At 42.5% G+C, this 21,259-nt stretch overlaps 2 protein-coding genes across 5 annotated transcripts in view; one reads left to right on the top strand and one right to left on the bottom strand.

The window, feature by feature from the left end:
• CTTNBP2NL (CTTNBP2 N-terminal like) overlaps positions 1-17,973 on the top strand; it is a 43,801-nt gene extending 25,828 nt beyond the window's left edge. For both annotated transcript variants that reach the window (XM_016124311.2, XM_036235251.1), the window contains 3 exons: positions 9,039-9,269; positions 12,670-12,777; positions 13,862-17,973. In XM_016124311.2, coding sequence (XP_015979797.2) covers positions 9,039-9,269; positions 12,670-12,777; positions 13,862-15,343 — 1,821 coding nt within the window. In that variant the 3' untranslated portion in view covers positions 15,344-17,973. The remainder of the gene's footprint in view (positions 1-9,038; positions 9,270-12,669; positions 12,778-13,861) is intronic.
• The window catches only part of ST7L (suppression of tumorigenicity 7 like), a 207,135-nt gene that overhangs the window by 84,169 nt on the left and 101,707 nt on the right, over positions 1-21,259 (bottom strand). For all 3 annotated transcript variants that reach the window (XM_016124312.2, XM_016124315.2, XM_016124316.2), the window contains one exon: positions 6,546-6,627. In XM_016124312.2, the coding sequence (XP_015979798.2) occupies positions 6,546-6,627 (82 nt within the window). The remainder of the gene's footprint in view (positions 1-6,545; positions 6,628-21,259) is intronic.

Genomic DNA, 21,259 nt, shown 5'->3' with positions numbered 1-21,259 from the left:
GTGGCAGCAAGAATCGCCGCCTTGCCAGCTTCCAGCTTGCAACGTGGGGCTCATTCTCCTAATGTGGCATCGCAGAATCTGTCTTTAGGGTGTCTCATTAGCACTGTCCTGGCTTCCTTTTGCCCGCCCTGACATCTTGCTCTCGCCGTGGTATAGCTTTCAAACCATGCTATTCACTCTGCCCTGCCTCCACCCGCCCCCCCCCCCCACACGGCCCTCTACCCCCACACACTTCTTTTTCCTGTTTACTTAATAAGCTTCTAAATGTGAACACTTTCTACTTCTCAGCCAAGCTAAGGACCCTCTTCCCAGGACCTTACATTTGAGCAGCTTGTTTCTTGCCATGCCTCCTTGTAATATCAGTGTTTGTAATTTAAGAATCTTGCTTGGGACAAATTTTTAGAGTTAAGACCCATCCCACAATTATACACCTCCCTCCAGAGAATCCTCTAACCAGAGGAAAAAACTATCCTTTTACATCTTATTTAGTGAGCTCTTTTTAAATATTTTAACCTCGAAGTTAGTTTCTGCACTGTTAAGAATAGAGTGAAAGAGCCCACACACATCTCTAACAAAAGAAGTGTTTCAAGTTCGTAGTTACTTCAAGTATCACGCACAGTCACAGCTGGCGAGCTAGGTCTCTTCGTATAATACTTTAGAGACAGTTTTTGGGTTGTGCACATTTCCTGTGATTCATTAAATTGCTGATAGTCCCATTTACCTACCAGAACCCGCCCACTTCCAGGGCTGGCCTCTTCCTTCCTATTCCCTACGAGCATGAGGTCTGAGTCTTAGAAAGTTCTGCTCAAACAAACTGTACTTGGTGTTCCTCTGAGCATCAGGGATATTGTTCTGAAAACATTTAACGAGCAGCGGCGACTCGTTTATTTCTGCTGTTAGGCTTTAAACTTGTCTGGCAAATTTTAAGCTCCTAGGAGGACTACATCTTATCTGGTCAGATCTGTGTCTCCATATCAACATCCATGTAACTTAGCACATATCGTACTCAGCAGATTAAGTGTTTAATAAAAGCATTCAAAGCATGTACCTTGGTAACTCATCCGTAGGCCAGAAAATTTCCCCAGAATTCCCCAGTGCTGATAACACACACACAAGTATGTACATATATTACATTCTGTATATTCGATGTTAAGCTAAACTCCTGGTTTGTAGACTTTTATAACATTTGTTAGTAAAAAATAAAACAATACTGCTTCCTTATCACTTTTAGAATTTATGTATTCTAGCTAAAACTATTTAAAATCATAGATTTAGGAGTCAGACTTTTTGGATTCATTCCTTCTAGTGTTCTTCAAGCTTATTTGACAGGGACACATAGTAAAAAAAATAGGCTTTATGTTGTTACCCTGGAAACACCACACACACACACACACACACACACACACACACACACACACACACACACGTATTCTTATGCCAGAAGAAAAGTTCCTCAAAACAGTACTTTCCTTACAACATTCAATGCTCCACATGTTTTCTGTTCGGTTCTATTTCATTTTTAAGCTACTTACTGAGCCCTACTAAATGAAATTCATTCCTACAAAGTCCTGAGGAATGTCTTTATGTAGCATTCATTCAGCAAACATATTTAGTGCTGACTATTCATACCATTTACTGTTCTTATCCACTACTTCACTGTTTTTGTAACCTTGGGAAAGCCACGTGTTAATGTTCAGTTTCTTCCATAAAATAGAGGTAAGTGTGATGTCCGCCTCCAGAGGACTGCTGTTAGGCGAGATTCGAGCCGACGCGTAAAGCACTGAGCGCACCGCGTGGCAGGCAATAGGCGCTCCAGTGTGAGTTCTCTGTTGTTTCTGCTGCTGCTGTTGTTATTATTATTATTAAAATTATTTTGGCTTGAACCTCCCATGTTTCTGAGACATTATATATAAAGCATATATGTTACATATAACTCAATTTTCCCTTTAACTCATTATCTATTTTTATATTTTTAAATTAGAGATACAATTTAGATACAGTGAAATATACAAATCTTAAGTATTCAGTTCAATAAGTTTGACAGATGCGCACACCCATTTGACCTATACCCCTATCAAGAAATAAACGTTCTCGTCATACTGAAAAGTTATCTTGTGCTCCTTCCTGGTCAGTCGTCCCCCCCACCCCCGTACCCCGAGACAACTATTCTCATTTTTTCACCAGACATTAGTTTTGCCTATTAGAACACAGTCACGCAGAATGTGCTCTTTTATGCCTGGCTTTTTGTTGTTGTTGTTCAGTATAATGATTCTCAGTTTCATCAGTATCACTGTATATATCAGTAGCTCATTCCTTTTCATTGCTGAACAGTATGTGAATGCATCACATTTTATTTATCTGTTCTCCTCTTGATTGATATTTAATTGTCCCCAGTTGGAGCTATTATGAATAAGGCTGCTGTGGACAATTGTGTAAAAGTCTTTTTGTAGACAGAGGTTTTCATGTCTTTGGGATAGATATTTAGAAGTGGAATTGCAGGTAGGCGTTTTTCTAACTTAGTGAGAAACTTCCTATTAATTTCTAAAGTAGTTGTGCCATTTATACTCCCAGCCGGCAATATGCGAGTGTCCTAGTTGCTCCGTAGCCTCTCCAACATTCTCTAGTTGGCCTTTAATTTTAGCCTTTCTAGAGGTTGGATAGTGGTATCTTATTATTTTAATTTACATCTCCCTGATCACGAATGAGGTAAGCACTTTTTTATGTGCTTTTTGGCCACTGATATTTTATCTTTACATCTGTGATCCATCCCCATTTTTTGTGTATGGTACGAGGCAGGTGTTGACTCATATTTTGAAAGATGTATGGTCTTGAATAAAAGAGATTAGGATCTAATGCCTCACTAAAAATGTACTTTAAAATCCTTAATTTATATTCAGAGCATTAATTTATTCAGGTCTTACTGAATCCCTTTATACATTTTTGTCCCCAGCTCACAAAGATATTTATGTAGACTCACTCCAGATGTATATGTAACTTTTTTCAAGCACGTACACAGACCAAAAAAAAAAAAGACAAACTCAGCATATTTGTTTCCGTTTTACCAGAAATCCAGAAATTTTCACAGGATTCTTTGGAATCGACTGTTGAAGCAGCTACATTAGGCTGTTTACCCATAATTTTTTTTTTTCTATTAACAAGCAGGCCACTATCTGGAAGTACCACACTTGTAGCTATTTGTACTAAACTTACCATTTTTAGTCTTCAAAAGAATTTAGTACATGTCAAATAATAAATGATCATCTGTCCTTATGTAAATAATGGCTTTTATAAATATCTGGGGTTCCAAAAGGAATCTTTGAAGCTCATTCTACTTCAAAGTCAGTTTGCAAAGTGTATAAATTGACATTGCCTTAAATGATTATACTAAGTACATTGTAGGTTTTACTAAGAGCAAAATAAAATATTGACCTCGCAAAAATGGTGAGAGTAAGAAGCGGAGGCATTAGGAAAGAGGCTGGAAAGTAAATATCTGTCAAGTGTCTTAGGCTTCAGGCAAAACATAAGAGATCGAAAGAAGAAAGATGTCCGAGAAGTGCTTCTTCCTTTGAGTCACAATTTAGGCAGGAAGAAAAAATACAAATGAGAAATGTTTAATCATATGCTAGAGATACATATTAATTAAACACGCTATATAGAATGCCACATAGTAGTTCAAGACTGATTGCTAAATGAATAGATACTGTTATTAGTTATCCAGATTCCCACTACTTTCAGTGACATGTTATTTTGGAGTTATCTGGGGATTGATGAATTTTGTTTTGCTTTTAATGAGGATTTCCCAGCACAATCCAATTTTACAGAATCTTAAATCTGCAGGAGTGAGTTTAGTCATTGGGTCTACAATAAAGGAAAACCTATATTCTAAACTTGGTTATTAAATTATTTCATATTTATAGTACTTATTATGTGCCAGGAACTATAAGAAGCATTTTACATTATTTATTCAATTTTTATAACAAAGCTATCAGTAGATTGTTACCCTTATTTTACAGATGAGGAACCTTGAGGCACAGAGAAGTTCATGAAATTGCTGAAGGTAACACAGATAGAAAGTAGTCGAGCCAAGATACAATCCCAGTTCTATTAGACTCGAGAGCCAAAACTTATTAAAGAAAATAAACATGTAGAAAAGGCTACATTTGAGAAATAGCATTTATGGGTAAGTGATGGAGCACTGGATTTTAATAAGATATTAGAAGTCTTCTAATTCGTGAAAATGTTTGCTCTTTATTGCCATGTTACATTTTGTGCCATTTTCCAAAAATTAAAGTTTAATGCAAATGAGGCTAAATCCTCTTTTATCAAACTTTAAAATCTAGTTTTCTTTCAGCAAGTGAAAGGCAATTTCCAGAACAAAGAGTATTCTTGTAATGTTGTTATCATCTTTATCCAGAATGTTTGCTTTATTTCCAGTTGCTCAGGCAGCTATTTATAGTTTATCAAAGATTCTAGAGTGTAAATTATTTGAACATTAACAGATTCAATTTGAATGTGAAAAGGATTCCTGATAACATGCTTTTGGTATCATTAATAAAAACCATATTAGACTCATGTTCTTTTGTCTTTTTATTTCTGGCATAGAGGTATTCAGATATTTTTAAAGGCCCAAAGTTTTTATTGCTGATTACTTTTCAAAATATCACTTTAGAATTGGCAGGAAATGGCAAAGACACATTCTAATCCAGTGATGGTACCAGCCTGAGTCTTGAAAATAAAACTTTGCACTTGACTATAAACCCCCAATTTAATGGGCCTTAATTCTTCACCTTTAGATATAGAACAACTTTTCATGTTGATGATTATCGTCCAGAGAAAAAAGAGATGGATTTCCTATTTTAATATTAAAATGCATATATATATTTACTATAACGGTATATATTTTGCTATTTACATGTTTTATTATACCATAATGTATATGATATGCTATATATGATATATTGTATGTGTAATAGTATAAATAATATCAGAGAGGGTAGAGGAGACGACTGCTTCATATTTCTTTAAAATTTGCCATAGCAAAGCTGAAATTTTTAGAGAGCAAGCACGGTGGACTTTAAGGATATTATGTTGTTTTATTTTAAGCTTTCAGTAATGGTATGTTTCATTCAGCCTACGACAATAAAAATAAATGAGTAATAGATGACTAGTGTGTTTTGTAATACCCTATATAATTGAATCTGTCTAACCAATTATTTTCCTGTTGTCTAAAATTAAATATCATGTTTTCTGACAGTGTAGGAATTCCTATTCAGTTAAAATGTATGTTGTCTTTGAAATGGAAATAATGAAGTTATAAGAAATTGATTGGTTTTCACTATATTACTGAATTCTTCTCCCCAAAAGTCAAATCCAGATCATTTGAAATTTCTTATGAAATGGCTGAAATAGCATTAAAATGTTAAAACTCAGCCTTTACAGTCTTTAATATAGATCGATACTTGGTTTTGTGATTTTCACCTGAGATGTCAATAGTGGCAGTGTATCTGGTCATTCACTTTGTGAGAGCCAGCCTCCCAGATGGCGCCCAGTGATCCCACCTCCTGATAGTTCACACCTTTATGTAGCCCCCTCCCCATTTACCAGGGTTGGTCTGTGTGACCAATAGACTACATCGGAAGTGATGATGGTATGTCACTTCCAAGAGTAAGTTATAAGAGACACTGGGGCTTCCAGCTTGGTCTGTCTGTCCATCATCTGTCCATCTCTTGCATCGCCTGCTCTGTGGGAAGCCGGCACGTGCAGGGAACCACGGCCCGTGCCAACAGCCGTGTAAGGAAGCTTGGAAATGGATCCGCCAGCCCTCGTTTTACCTTACGCTGACTGTAGCCCTCGCCAACAGCTTAACCGAAACTTCCAGAGACACTGAGACAGAACCACCCAGCCCAGCCTCTCCTAGATTCCTAACCCTCAGAAACTATGAGATAAAAAAATGTTTACTGGTTAAGCTGCTAAATTTGGGGGTAATTTGTTATGCAGGAACAGATAACCAGTATACACCTCCACTAAAGCTCTCCTTTCATTCTTCACATCTTAACATTTCTTTTTCGTTATTATTGTTGTTATTTGTGCTGTTAACCTGTCACCCACACAGTTCACTTTACTGAGGCATTAAGTTGGTTGAAAAATACCATATTCTGTCTCTCATTTTCCAATCCAGTGTTTGGTATAAAAATACAGACCATTTTCTTCCCTACTTGGGCCCCATATTAGAATGTATTTAAAAGAATTGTTTTGTGACAAGGAGCCTTTTTTAGGTTATTCCACAGATTCTTTTCATTTATGCGCAAAGCCACCGACTTTGTATAACTTGGAATTACTGTGCGAGTGATTATGGAATTACTGTGAAGTACTTCAAGAGAAAACAGACAGCTTAACAACTGTTCTCACAGGCGTCTCAGACCTCACCAAACAAGCTTCTCATCCATTACTCGTAATTCAGTGACGCTTATTAATTATGCAGGATAATAACAGAGTGGGTTTTAAAAAGTCATATTTTTAAGGATTAGTTAACTATATATTCAAACCTGAAAGGCGGTGTCTCAGCAGATCTGATGGCAAGGTCATGACTTGTACTCCCAGCTCCCATACCACTCTCCGCATGGTGTTCTGCAAAGGGAAACATCATAAAAACATTCAGATGGGGGGGGGGAGGTGTCAAATTTTTTTCCCTACTAAACCAATTTCAGTGCCAGTAATCATTCCTTTACCACTACTAATCATGCAGAAACAGTAATCATAAATAAAAAGCGTGACAGTTAAAAATGAAGTAGAATTTGAACTTTTTAAAGGGTTTTTTTCTTTTACCCTAAGTATTTTTCTAAACATGGATTTGCCCTAAGACATTAATAGCTATCTATAACTGGATATTTTCATTGAATCCTGGGCTATCAATCTCATATTTTTATACCTGAACTAAAAGAAACAGATGTATTTTTTAGTGAAAGGAAAACATTGATGAATCCTGTGTTGACACTGTTGCTTTTTAAAATGTAACTAAAAACTAGCTATTTTTTTACTCTCATCATAATTTTTATTTTTTATTTTATTTTATTTTATTTTTTTAGGCAAGGCAACCCTTGGTTGACCTCACAGATTGCAAGGACCTTGTCAGCTTACAATCCCTTATTTTTTTTATTTTTTTATGCCTACAGCACCTGGTCATCCTGGTCTTCCTATCCAAGTACTAACCAGGCCTGACCCTGCTTAGCTTCTGAGATCAGACGGGATCGGGCTTGCTCAGGGTAGCAAGGCTGTAGACTATGATTTTTAAATATAATAAAATAAAAATAGCCAATTCAGAAATTGGTCTTGTCATTCTCCACTGTAAATGGCCTAGAGCTTATATTGAAATTTTACTGAGAATTTTATTTTAAATTTGGAGCTGAAGAAAAGAACAGGATTGTCTCTCGGACTCCATCTTTGAAATCCCTCCCCCTTTAGTTCATATGCACTTGCAGGAACACACACATGCAATACGATTATCAGTAATTTAGAGGAGCAAACAGAGTTCACAAATCCCATTTCCAGTACACAAATATTATCCAAATACTCCAATAATGTCATCTTGTAGTCAAGACAGAAGTAAAACCCTGGGCTTCTAACTCTGCATTGAACATTTGCCCGCAGATACCAACATAACATTCGTAGCAAAGGCTAAGTGATTCCTGGGTCTTAAACTTGAACAGTTTAATGAAGAAGGAGGTGTCAGATTTTCGACACTGAAGCATACTTCTGTTCTATTAAAGAAACCCCATGTCTGCTTTATTTTCTTGAGGGTTTTTTTTTTTAAGCATAGTCATTGAATTGTGAATTTTCCTTTCTTTTCCAATGGGTTCCTGTTTGTGGATGGTGGTTATAAGAAAATATAACTCCTGATGAAATAATTTTAATTGATAAATTATAGTAATTTTCATAATCGGGTTTCATTTGAAAGCTTAAATTATATAGTACTTTGCTGTGGTTTTTGAGAAAGTTTCCTCAGTGCTATATTAACTCTTTATTTTTTTTTAATATCTCAGGAAACTCGAATATCTGTAAAATAATTATTACTCTCCCTATGTTCGCCCGCATGTAACATATGATACTCATAAGAAGTAGTACTTCACGCTCTTCCCAGCAGATACAGGAGAAGAGGGAAGCCTAAGAATATCTTTCCCTTCCCAATCCTTAGACCTGGCCTGGCACCCAGGCCCAAAGCCCAGGACCAGACTCCAAGCACCAGCCCACATTCTCTGTTCACCTTCTCCTTCATCCACAAAGCTCCCAGGGGACAGATAGGAGGATGGACGATAGCAGCTAAACAGAGACTAGAGGAAGGGGTGGAGTTCGGCAGCAGGTAGAAGAGATTTCGTTTGCACCTCTAGTTATGATCGTCTCTGCCCCCTTGACCCACCAACAGCTATGTGAAGTTCTGTTCGTGCCAATGACTGACAGTCCTAGGTTATAATGGGAAAATAGTTCTAGTATCCTTTACTTAGCTACGGCCGCCTCGTTAGGTTCTAAATATGTGAGCTCCCAATATTATCACATTTCGCATATTTTATAAATTACAAATGCCATTAACGCCGAAAGAAAAGGCCAGATATACCCGTTGGTAACATAAGCATCATAAGCAGAGGGAGAGAGCGTGGTGGTTAAGGACACAGCCTTTAGAGCCAGGCTGCTGAAGTTTAAATCCTAGTCTGACCACTCGCTAGATACACATAAACCTGGAGCAAGTTATCTGCCCGCTCTGTCATCATTTTCTCAGCTACAAAATGGAGATGAGAGCCCTGCCGAATGGGGCTGTAAAATTTAAATGAGCTAATGTCAGTATAAATGCCTAGAACAATGTCTGCATCCTTAGCTCTGTGTAAGTGTTATCACGCCCCATTCTGAGGTCGGTTCGTATTCCGATGACCCCGTCGGATCTGTAGTCGGCAGCTTACATTCACACAACCCCCACCACCTTCGATGTATAACTACCAGTAAATCCCCCTCCTCAAGAGCAAAACGTTCATTTCTGTTCTCTTTCCCAGGCCCAACACAGAGATACTTTCATTGAAGAACGCTATGGAAAATACAACATCAGTGATCCTTTAATGGCTCTACAGAGAGACTTTGAAACTCTGAAGGAAAAAAACGACGGCGAGAAGCAGCCAGTGTGCACAAACCCGCTGTCCGTTCTCAAGGTGGTGATGAAGCAGTGCAAGAACATGCAGGAGCGCATGCTGTCCCAGCTGGCCGCCGCCGAGAGCCGGCACCGGAAGGTGGGCCCCCGGCGGCGCGCGCGCGGGCGCCCGTGCAGACGCCCGTGCAGACGCCCGTGCAGACCGTGCACATGGCGCCCGGCGCTCTCCTGCCAGCTGTCAGTTTTCACAGTAACTCAATCACGAGGTCTCACAGGTGTTAAAAAACCCCTTAGCTTTCTCAGGAGCCAGGAGATAGAAAAGAAAACATAGGTCGTTCCAAATGCGAAATTTAGGGAGTGTGCCAGACACATTCAAGACAGCATTCCTTCCTGATACGACACTCCAAACACTTGGGTGTTTTTTCAGCTCTTGATCATCCAAACTTTGGCAATAAACAGGTTTCACCAAGCTTGCAGCTGAACAGAGTGTTCTCTGTTTGCTTACTTAAGTGATAAATAGAAAGATTAACAGGTATTTGGGGAATGAGAGAGAGAATTTACCTGACTGTAAACATACAAACCAATAGATTATTTTCATTTATTCCTAGTTTTGAGTTTCATTGCATGTTACTTCTCATGAAACCATAGAGTCCCAAGGGTTGTTTACCTTGAAGCTGTTCTACCCTACTGGGAAACGGGGAGGAGGGGAGAGAGAGAGAGAGAGAGAGAGAGAGAGCGAGCGAGAGAGCGAGCTTGAGCGCGAGAGCGCGCGTGTGGTCTCAGGTCCTACAGCCCCTAGTTAGGAAAGGCAAACCTGTGCTTTCCTCTACCTCATCTCATCGGAATTCTAGTGTTTGTGATTTTATTCCCAATCTTGTCATTTACTGCTCACATTTGACCTATAAAAGACGCTCGGCTAGAATGTGTATTTTAAAAACTATTGGCTAAGGTTTATACCAACACAGGGGGTGGGCGCTTCAGCACATTTGATAGGAAGCATTTTATTCTGAAAATCTGGGTTAGCAGCTGCAGTTCGATGGACCTTAGTTTGCTTTTATGGTCACCTGCGTTAGAGAGGCATCTGCTCACAACGTATCTGACAAATTGCTTAGACTTAGGTCTTGCCTGTGATTTTTTTATTCCCTTCACAGAGTCCAAATGAAAGGCCAGAGTGGAGGTCCGAACCATGGATAGACCTCAGATGTCCTGTGCCACCCCACCCCCAACCCCCAGAAAATATACAGAATGTCAAAAGTTTGTACGCTTTCTAGAAAATGAAATTTCCCCTGTATCTTTAATTGAATTCTCAAAATTTTCCAAGACCCAGAAAAGTTTAACTTCCATTCTAGAATGAAATAACCTGAAGACAATTCATGTTCTGGTTTAAAAGGTATCAGTGCGTTTGAGTTGCCTAAGTTTTGGGGAGCTTTCACAGAATCCTCTAAGAAAATCTTTACAACACCCTTGTTTGATAGGCAGGCCTTTTTTCCACTTCATACGTGAAGCAATTGAGTTGTGCCGAAGGGCTGGCTGGCCCTCATGGCTATGGATGCAGTATGGTTGGGATGACTTGTGGCTTAGGTGACTAGAAAGAGGAAGAAGTTAAAAATAATTCAAACTTCTTTAATACTGTATTTGAATGTGAGTTTCTTAAGTGAATGTTAAATATCTTAAACCAGCTGCCTATCTATTCTTAAGTAGAACACTGACTCGTTAGAATTCAGGGACCTAAAGGCTCATGATTAGGCCGCTTAGAGCCCCAGTTTGCCTGAGGGGGTCCCAGTGTGTGCCTGTGGCCGTGACACAGTTACTCACAGTACCCCCTTTGACTCTCAGAGGGGTTGTGGTTTGAACAGTGAATTACATGGTTACTCTGCTTATTACGAAAAAAAAAAAAGTCCCCTCGCCCGTCTCTTCCCATTCCTGCTCCTCAGTAGTCAGTCAACCACTTCTTTCTAATTGCTGTTTATTCTGGTAGCTAGCTTCCATATTTCTAGATAACGTACTCCTCTCTCACTTATCAGTTTTAGACACATACTACTTCCTTTCCTTATAGATGTGGATTTCGTTAGCTTACACCTCACCTCCCTTCCCTCTCTGCCCCATCGTCCTCCCAAAGCGAACATAATCCCCTTTCCCGACCCCCGTCTGGCTGCTGTTCTTGTGTCCTGGGCCCGTCTTCTGTCTTCAGAGGAGAAACATCTGGATCATGCCTGGGCAGTCGGTGCCTGGCTGCTGACGGTCTATGTGTGGGAATAAAGTCGAGGGGACAAATACCTCTAATGGAACGTGCCGCCTTGGAGCCGGTCCCCTTGTTTTCTGTTCCACATCTCACCTCTTCCCTGCAGGATGCCCCACTCCAGGTTCAGTCTCTCTTTGGGGACCCCAAAGGCAAAACGGCTTCCTCCCCCATACCAAAGCAGTTCCCACTCTTCTAGCCTCTGTCCTTCTTCAGAGTGTTATTAAAAGTCCTTGTCTACTAAAGTCTCTCTCTATCTTTGTGGGTTTTTTATTCTTGTCATTCCATTTCTTTAATTTTAGGAGGCCCTTGGGAAGGAAAGGAGATGGTCTACCACCTTTAGCCAAAAGCTTATCTTTCTATTAAATTGAAAATTTAGATTTCTTTTTAAACTGGAAGGAAGTACACCAGAATGTTTTCTTTTTCGTGTTTAAAGAGGAATTTCGTGTCCCAGAAAATTTTCTCTCTCCATTCATAAAAATTGTTAGTGAGGAGAAACGATGAAAAATGGCCATTGGGACGGCAGTGCCCTGCCCTGGGGGTCTGGGCCAAGGCACCTCCGAAGCATGAGCAGAAGGGACTAAGAAATCCATTGCCATTCAGAATACTGCGCAGCTCTGGGCTGGATTATGTGGCAAATGTCCCTTTCAATTTGCATTCTCCTTAAAATTGGGCTTAATCCTTTGGCACCAGGATAAGTGAAGTGAGTAGGGAGGTGAATTAAAAGGCCTTGTGAAAAATCTCCCAATGATTTAGCCTTTTTACACGCAGGATGAAGTCACGAGAGTCTTTTCACCTCTTATCTAACTACATACAACATGCATGTTGATAATTAAGCGAGGCAGGGTTGGGATGACTCTCATTTGAAGTGTTTAATTTCAGGCCCCCCATTTGGTGCCTCCAGTGATTTGAGCATTGAGGGGAGAACCTCGGCTTTTAGCTTTCCGTGGCCCTCTCTTGCTTCATCACAAACTCCTGTCCCCTAGTGCCACAAAGTGCCTTCAGTTTCCTGGACCTTCTGTTAATTCTCTGAAGACTTCTCAGCCCCTGCCGCTGGACGGTTGGCTCTCTTCTGTTTACGTGCCATTCTGCGCATGCCTCCACCGAGCGCACACGTGGCTTGCCTGTCTTACACCCTACAAGGCAGCATGCTCCTTGATGGCTCTGCCTGGGATTTGTTTATATATTTATCCTATCTCCGGAACTCTCTTAGGTGCTTAGATAGGTACAGAGTACTTAACTGTATTGTAGGTGTGATGCCTTGATCTTGGAAATGATTTTTTTTTTTAATTCTTTAAAGGTGATCCTAGACCTCGAGGAAGAAAGGCAAAGGCACGCACAGGACACGGCAGAAGGAGATGATGTCACCTACATGCTGGAGAAGGAGAGAGAGCGGCTGACTCAGCAGGTATAGTTGAGGCGGAGGGATTCACAGCAGCATCTGCATTTCTCAGAAACTACTCCACTGGGTGTAAATTGGTGTTGCTCAAGCAAAGGGCTTTGTAGTCAAATAAGCCTGGGAATTACTGAGTTCCACGAAGTTAAACAGGGTTTCTAACCTGGATTTCTTAGACCCTTTAGTATGCAAAAGCACATTATGAGTCTTCAAGAGCAAGATAGGGTATTCTGTGTTTAGCAGATCTGTATTTTCATAAAATCTTTTTTGACACAGATCACTCACTGTGGGACTGTTGTTCCATAGAACATACTTTGGAGAACGCTAACACTGAGCACTCAAACTTTTTTTGACTCCCAGTAAGAAATACGTTTTATATCACACGGGCCTGAAACAGAAATCTCATGAAATCATACATAACCCTTACTGCTTACAATATACATTGATGTTTTCTATTTTACTTTTTAAAAGTTCTGGTTATGACTCACTAAAGGATTTTCCCTATCATTAATGAGTCTCAGAGTTTGAGAAATACCGACTAAAAGGGTTTCATTAATCCTTCCTGTAAATGGGGTTGGAATGACAATTAAAACAGACTGCATTTGTGTAAAAAGGTATAAATCAAATGCAACATGTTTGTTTTTAAGACCAGAAGGAATTATTACAGAAGATTTCAAGGTTTGTTCTCCACAGCATTCATCGCAGAATGTGGTTTAGATGGCTTTCTGTTTTCGGTTCTGATCGGTTCTAATCCTCCGGACTCTCCGCACACCTAAAACACAGTGACGGTTCACATTCCCACCAATAACCCTGAGACCATATAAAAATGAGAAGCACCTCCTAAATCATCAAAGAAAGACTAAATTGTAACGTAAATTTTTATGTTAGGTGTCTTAATACTTCAGAAACGTTTGGAATAAACACATAGCATACGTTGCTAATCCTGTGTGCCAAGAACAGCTAGCTAACCGGGGCACTTTTTAAAAAAAAACAAAAAACAAAAAATAAAAACAGTTTTCAGTGTATCTCGTTTGTTTCCTTAACTCTAATCAAGACATGTGGTGGCTTTTTTTCTTTCTTTCTTTCTTTTTCCTAGTTGGAATTTGAAAAGTCCCAAGTGAAAAAGTTTGAAAAAGAGCAGAAGAAGCTCTCCAGTCAGTTGGAAGAGGAGCGCGCGCGCCACAAGCAGCTGTCCTCCATGCTGGTGCTCGAGTGCAAGAAAGCCACCAGCAAGGCGGCGGAGGAGGGGCAGAGAGCCGGAGAGCTGAGCCTGAAACTGGAGAAGGAGAAGAGCCGGGCGAGCCAGCTGGAGGAAGAGCTGGCGGCCGAGAGGAAGCGTGGCCTGCAGACCGAGGCCCAGGTGGAGAAGCAGCTGTCCGAGTTCGACATCGAAAGAGAGCAGCTGCGAGCAAAACTGAACCGAGAAGAGAACCGGACCAAAACGCTGAAAGAAGAGATGGAGAGTCTGAAGAAGATCGTGAGGGACCTCGAAGCTTCCCGTCAGCACGGCAGCCCTCACGAGCCATCGAAGAAGCCGGGAGCCACGTCTAAAGGCACAGCGACGGAGCGCCCCGTGCTAGTGTCTGTATGCTGCCAAACGGAGAGCGTTCAGGCAGAAAGAACCCATGGGAGCAGCATAGCCAAGGTGCCAACCAGTGGGCTGCCTGGTCCCACCACTCCTCCCTACTCTTACGCAAAAGCCAATGGCCATTTTGACCCAGAGGTGCAAACTACCAAGGAGTTGATCACGGGCAGCAGTGTAGAAAACCAGGTGCCACCGCGAGAGAGATCTGTGGGACTGGCCCAAGAGAAGGCGGTGGAGAACGGCGAGTGCCCCGTGGGAATGGAGAGTCCGGGCCCGGGGCCTGGGCCCCTCCCTTCCGGCGGGAGCTCGCCGTCTCCCTGCAGCACTGCGTCCTCCTCGCTCACATCCTCCCCTTGCTCCTCACCAGTACTGACTAAGCGTTTACTGGGCTCATCGGCCAGCAGCCCCGGCTACCAGTCATCATACCAAGTAGGGATCAACCAGCGCTTCCACGCAGCTCGGCACAAATTTCAGTCCCAAGCAGATCAGGACCAACAGGCCAGTGGTCTGCAGAGCCCTCCATCCCGGGATCTGTCCCCCACCCTCATAGACAACTCTGCCGCCAAGCAGCTGGCCCGAAACACAGTCACTCAGGTGCTCTCCAGATTCACCAGCCAGCAAGGGCCCATCAAGCCCGTGTCGCCCAACAGCTCTCCCTTCGGCACAGACTATCGAAATCTGGCCAGCACTGCCAACCCGAGAGGTGACAGCAGCCATTCGCCTACTCCAGGGAAAGTGTCCAGTCCCCTGAGTCCCCTGTCTCCAGGGATCAAGTCCCCCACCATCCCCAGAGCTGAGAGAGGAAACCCTCCACCCATCCCCCCCAAAAAACCTGGCCTCACTCCTTCTCCATCCGCTACCACTCCACTGACCAAAACCCATTCCCAGGCATCCTCTCTGACAGCCGCAGAAGACCTTGCGAGCAGCTGCTCCTCTAACGCTGTCGTGGCCAATGGCAAGGACGTTGAGATCCTTCTGCCGACCAGCAGCTAGTCCCTAGGAGGGGCCCTCCACAGTTGACATTCCATCAGATTTCGTCCAGGAGCTCAAAATTTAACCCCTTGAGTCAGATCATGTTATTTATTTTCATAGTAGCCGAAACCGTCTATAGAATACATTTAGTGCATTTCACCTTTTTGTATTTTTTTTTTTAAGTAGAAAACTGAGTAGTTTGGATTTTTATGACTCAGCTCTTTGTGTACTCTAAAGCTAGACGGGCACCTCAAAGACGTGTCAAGCTCAGCAGTCACCGTCACGCTGTGATGCAGAAAGCTAACTGAGGACCAGATGGTGACCTGCCTGTCTGTCTTGGGCCTGGAACCACTCAGCACTCCATTTGAATTATGCAGAAGTGGTTCGTGCAGATTTTATTCCAGATCCAGATGAATATGTCTGAAAAGTGCCTGAAATAAGACTGCCATGTGAATGAGATTCTTCAGCAAAAACACAACATGGCTCCTTCCGTTGCAGAAAACACGATCCTCTGTGGATTCTGAATGTTAAAAACCAACACTGCTTTTAATCCTCTTTTACCGTTTTTAATATTCCGAGCTTTGTGTTCAGAAACAAGGCTGCATAAGTAGAATAGGAATCCTAAAGGTGGGTGTGAACTCACCACAAAGCCGAACTTTACGGAACCCGCGAGAAAACCCCCTGAGCAGTGAGCAGTTGGGGTGCTGATTTTCTTGTGCTTTTGAGAAATTAAGTCATTCCCAGTTTCCTGCATACATTCTCGATAGAATGAAATCACATCTCCATTCAAAAAAAATGTCTTCAGGCATCTACTGTTGTGTAAGGAACTTCTGATTCCAATTACTATTACTTGAATAGGAACTGGTTACTCGTTCTGTATAAAAGTTTCGCAACAGAATGAGATTTTTATTCTGTAATCAGAAAGCAATAACTTAAAATTCACTCTCTTTGTAATATTATAAGTCAGAATTATCTAGGTTTTACCAAAATGTTACACTTATTCTCCAAGCAGCCAGCGCTTCGTGGCTGTATCTGTGGAACCAAATTAACTTTTGCCTAACTGAAAGTATACATATATCTGTATAGACACACACCCCTTTACGTGTTTAACATACACACACCTAATACATGAACATTAGTGTGATTATATCTTTGGAGTTTGCAATATAGCATAAAGGATGAGTAGAAATGCACGTTAAGATTACCTACCAAAGCAACTAGACGTGGCTGGGACCCAAGCAAAGGAAGAACCTTGTCCACAAGGAGGTGGGGGAAATTCCACATGAAGTCACGCCTTCAGCATCATAAAAAGGCAGAGCCACACTGACCCCAGTGTTGCAAAACTCAGCTGGTCATGTGAATGAGTAAAACAGGTCACTCAGTCAAGTGGTGTAGGATGCCAGCAGCAGTGGGAACAGCATAGGAACCTGGAGTCCCCAAGCCCCATTTAACAGGTCCCTGTTCACACCGGCTGCTTGTTGCAAGAATGCTAGACCTGGGTTGTCAGCTCTTCAAATTTTTATGGAATCCAGATTTTCCTGAGAATTATTCTCAGTTTTAAATATCAAGAACAGATTCAGAAAAATGCTAAATACTGCTAAACAAACACTTCTGCAGCTGGACTGAGCCCACAAGCTACCAAACTGTAACCTCTTTTATTCTAGAAACTTCTTTCATGTCCATCATAGTAAGTTTATGAAGAGAAAAGCCTCCAGATTTTCCAACTTACAGGCTGCTACAGCCTACGAAGCCCAGGGAATATAGTGACTGGCTCCCTCTTCTAAACAAGACTACCCACAACCCAGCTCCAACACGGTGGTTACGTGATTTTGTGTCCACAGGGATGGAGAGGCCTTGGGGTTCTCACATACATTCTCCTAGCCAACATCTATCCAGCAGCCCCTCACCTCCTGCTCGAGTTGATAGGGGAAAGCAGGTGACCGAAATTATTGTTTAAATCACAATGGAGTATATTGGTGTCTCCACAGCTTATGGTTACATTAAGGCCATATTAAAAACTTAATGCCCCAGGGTGCCTACCAAATGACGAAGGCGGCATCTCAAACTGCCCAGAGCAGTCATGCACTAAACTTTATGTACAGCCAAATGAGCAGTGTTGATAAAATTACTCGAGTTTCTAAACAGGAGAGGGGGCTTGTTACCTCTCTTGCTTTAAATGGTAATCTTAAAAGTTGCATTGTGCACCTCCTCTGTTTTGGCATAGATATATATATAGAGAGAGAGATACTATAAGGAAGTTTATTTCTTAGGAAGTGCACTGAATAATGTATTTCTTTTACAGTGTAATATGGGGGTGGGGAAATGAAAGAGAAATGTGTATTTTTGCTAGTTGCCTATCTTCAGAAGATTAATAAGCACAATCCTGCAATGGATCCAATAATCCAGTTAGGTATTATAGATTAGTATTTAAGTTTGCTGTATATTGTGTGTGTGCTAAGTAAAAGTTCCATGATTCACAATTTTGGTATTAACCCATGTTGTAAAAGCTATGTTACTGGTCAACGGATTATAATGATGTGAACACGTAACACGAGCATTAACTAGTCATTAACATTTGTAAATCAAATGCACCATGCAGAAGCCTTCGTCCCATTTTTATAGCAAACTACATTAAAACAAGTTAAATCATACTGTCTGGGGGAGAAATAGTCTTGTTTGTACAAAATGAAGAATGTTGCACAACAGGGCCTGTTTTGTCGGAGAAGGAGCAAGTTGTATGGAGGGATCACTCGTTCGTGGCTCTAAAAAATCAAATGAGGTCAGTCCAGGTTAGACTCCAAGAGGAGTTGGGACATTGATTTTCTTTGGAATCTTGGATCTGAAAAAGGAGCCTTCACAGTTATCCAGTCTGTAATTTCTAAACCATTTGGGGGTTCCAGACCTTTTGAGAATCTAAGAAAAGCTAGACTACCCCCGGGGCGGGGGGGGGGGGGGGAATAGGTTTATATGCAAATTGATGGCTTCAGCAAGATCCAGAGACCCTGAAGCCATTGGTGATTCATGTACTCTAACTTCAGGATGCCTGCTCTGGTCCTGCCTTCTCATTTTATGAATGACTAATACATCCCTCGCCTCCTAGTCAGAGGCTGTTGCTGCTACATTGTTAGTAAATGCAAGTTGTAGCCAGACAAAAATACTCGACAGTCCTTTGGTGTACCAAAGATTTTAAAACAGTGTGGATGTTTATATATCTTAAGTTTCCAGCATTTAAGCCAATTAATGGTCATGTCAACAAACACTGGCTATATCCTTTTTCCCATAACAGCCTCACAGTCAGCAACATTGCCTTGTCAGTGTGTGTGTGTAAATTATAAAGAGTGCTTCTGATGCTTAGTCCTTGAAACAGAATCTCCAATGTCTTTTAAAACACTGGCTTCTGATAGGATGTATTTTCATACAAGATGAGTCAGAGGTAGGCAGTGAATATTGTTTCCACGGGAATCTTGTTAATGTAATTACTAGTTGATAAAACTTAAGAGCCTATCTCCAGCCATCCGCTCGGGAATCAATGGCCAATTCATTGGTAAAAGCAGAGGCAAAACACAGGGTAGAGGTTCTCAGGCTTTATTGTACTTCAGTATAACCTGAGTTCCTGGGGTTTGGACCTGGGGCCCAGCTGATGTAGGTAACCTGAGGGTCACCTTTTGAGAAGTTTGCCTCGTAGCCCTCACTGGTTCTTTCACAAGACCTTGTTATTTGCCTCTGACATAGGAGATGTCTTAAACTCCTGGATCTGGTTTGTCAGAGGTCAGTGACATTCAGTGTCAAGAGCACCTAGTTGGGTTCCAGCGCCCACGTTAGGGATTGCATGCACATGTCACCTCACTAAACTTCCCAAGGGAGTCGTGAGGTGTTACTAGCTCTGGTGTGCGGATGAGGTCTTTGAGGACCAGAGAGTTGTACGAGGGCCCTTAGTAAATGACAGGACCAGGATTTAAACCCCAGTAATTTGCTCTCCCCACTCGCTACCTGTGTTCCCCGGATGAGAAGGTCCCGATCGTTTATTACCCTAATCCCAGGCCTGCTGGAGATTCTGATTCTGCAGACTAAGGTGGGGCTCTAGATAAGTGCCTGGACAGATTCTTAGGATGGAGACAGGTTTAAACCCTGCAGTCACCACACTGCTGCTCCCACTCACCAGAACCACCCCACCCTCAAAGAGGAACAGATATTTTAAGATGGGACAGAAACCGAGGTAGCTATTACAGAAAACGAGTTTTAATGTGTTCCCTGTCCTCAGGGTACTCACAGTCTCATGGGGGAGGGGGGGAGCAAAACATTAACACAAAAAGTTGAGAGACAACTGAATAAAGCAAGTGGGGTTTAAATGCCACACGGGGTTATTGAAGGTGTTCCTGGCAAAATCACTATGGTAGAAGTGAGGTGACCTGAAGGATGAGAGCTCTGTCCACGCTACTGAAATGGTTTTCTCTGAGAGATTCCTGGAAACATCACAGTAAGATTGGCTTTGTCTCTGGGAAGTCGCCTGCTTAATTTGTCCTAGTACCTTAACATGGTAGACACCCAGGTCCTCTCCAAGAATGGAAGACTTTTTCCCTAGCTTCGGGGAATGATGACAAACTTCCCTCAGCCATAATCCCCTTCTACATGTTGCCTTCACTTGGAAGAAGGCCGTTGGACCAAGGTCACACCTCCTTCCAGGGGCAGTTCACATCCAAAGACCGATTGATGTGGAGTTGGAGTATAAAGATCTGGAACCCTTGTCCCTAATCAAGCGACCTCTGAGGCATCATCTCAGCTTCAAAATCCCCTATAGGACTGGCTGAGCTGCAGCTCACCTTACCTGCCCTGTTTCCTCCCCTCCCTCCACCTCTGCTCCTCCATGTGGATGCTGAGGGAGCTCCTTGCTAACCCTGCACCTTAATCCACCTCGGATTCTACTCTGTTCCTTCTGGTTATGATTAAGGCCTCTAAAGCAGGGGTCCCCAACCCCTGGGCCGCACAGCAGGAGGTGAGCAGCTGGCAAGCGAAGCTTCCTCTGTATCTGCAGCCGCTCCCCAGCGCTGGCATCACCGCCTCGGCTCCACCAAGGATCGTCAAGCATTAGATTGTGATAGGAGCACCGGTCCCTGGTGCCAAAAAGGTTGGGGACCGCTGCTCTAAAGGAGGGTACCAACATTTTCTGAGTAATTTATTTAATGCCAAGCTCTCAATCGGGCATTTTCCATGTTACATCATCAACACAACCACAGGGGCAGGTTATTCCTAGTTGACAGATAACATAATTCCACCCCACCCCACCCCACCCTCCCTCCCGCCCCCAGGCACAGGAAATTGCTCAAGGTCCTACAGCACAGCAGGGCTGAGATTCATAGCACAGCTGGAATTCGAATCTTTGTTTAATTGGCCTTCCAGTCTACTTTTTCCCACGGGCCACACTATAGTCAAGAACATGGAATTATACACCTGGGGAGTTTGAAGTATTAGCTTATTGTCAGTCGGGTGCCTACGTGTGAGTCCACTGGTTAGCGAGCTAGCTTTTGAGACTTTCAACCAGAAGCAAGACACTGAGGACGGGGCTTTAGTGAGGAGAAAGGAGAGGGATGCTTTGCCCACACACCTGGACCCATCAAATGTCAGAGCGAGAAGGAAGCCGAGAGACCCTTCCGTCCAGTTCCCTCATTACAGATGAGAATGAGGCCCGGAAAGGCCGGACTTAAGAGCTAGTTCTAGTTCGTGGCAGCACTCGAGCTAAAGAGTCGGCCTGGCCCTCTTCCACTCCACCACCTGCACCGCCCTGAGCTGACCTGGGACCAGGAATTGCCAGCCCAGCCCCGGCTGCTCCCTTGGAACTCCTTCCTCTCACCTGATTCTCTACAACGTCTGGGCTTTGATCTTGTTCGCCTGAGCCGCCCCATATTCCAGGCTTTGCCCTCTGCCCACTGGCCTAGGGCT

Source organism: Rousettus aegyptiacus, unplaced genomic scaffold (assembly GCF_014176215.1).
Source record: "Rousettus aegyptiacus isolate mRouAeg1 unplaced genomic scaffold, mRouAeg1.p scaffold_m13_p_17, whole genome shotgun sequence".
In the NCBI taxonomy this organism is placed as follows: Eukaryota; Metazoa; Chordata; class Mammalia; order Chiroptera; family Pteropodidae; genus Rousettus; species Rousettus aegyptiacus.
Note: the sequence above shows the minus strand (reverse complement) of the source record. Positions and strands in the feature narration are given on the sequence as shown.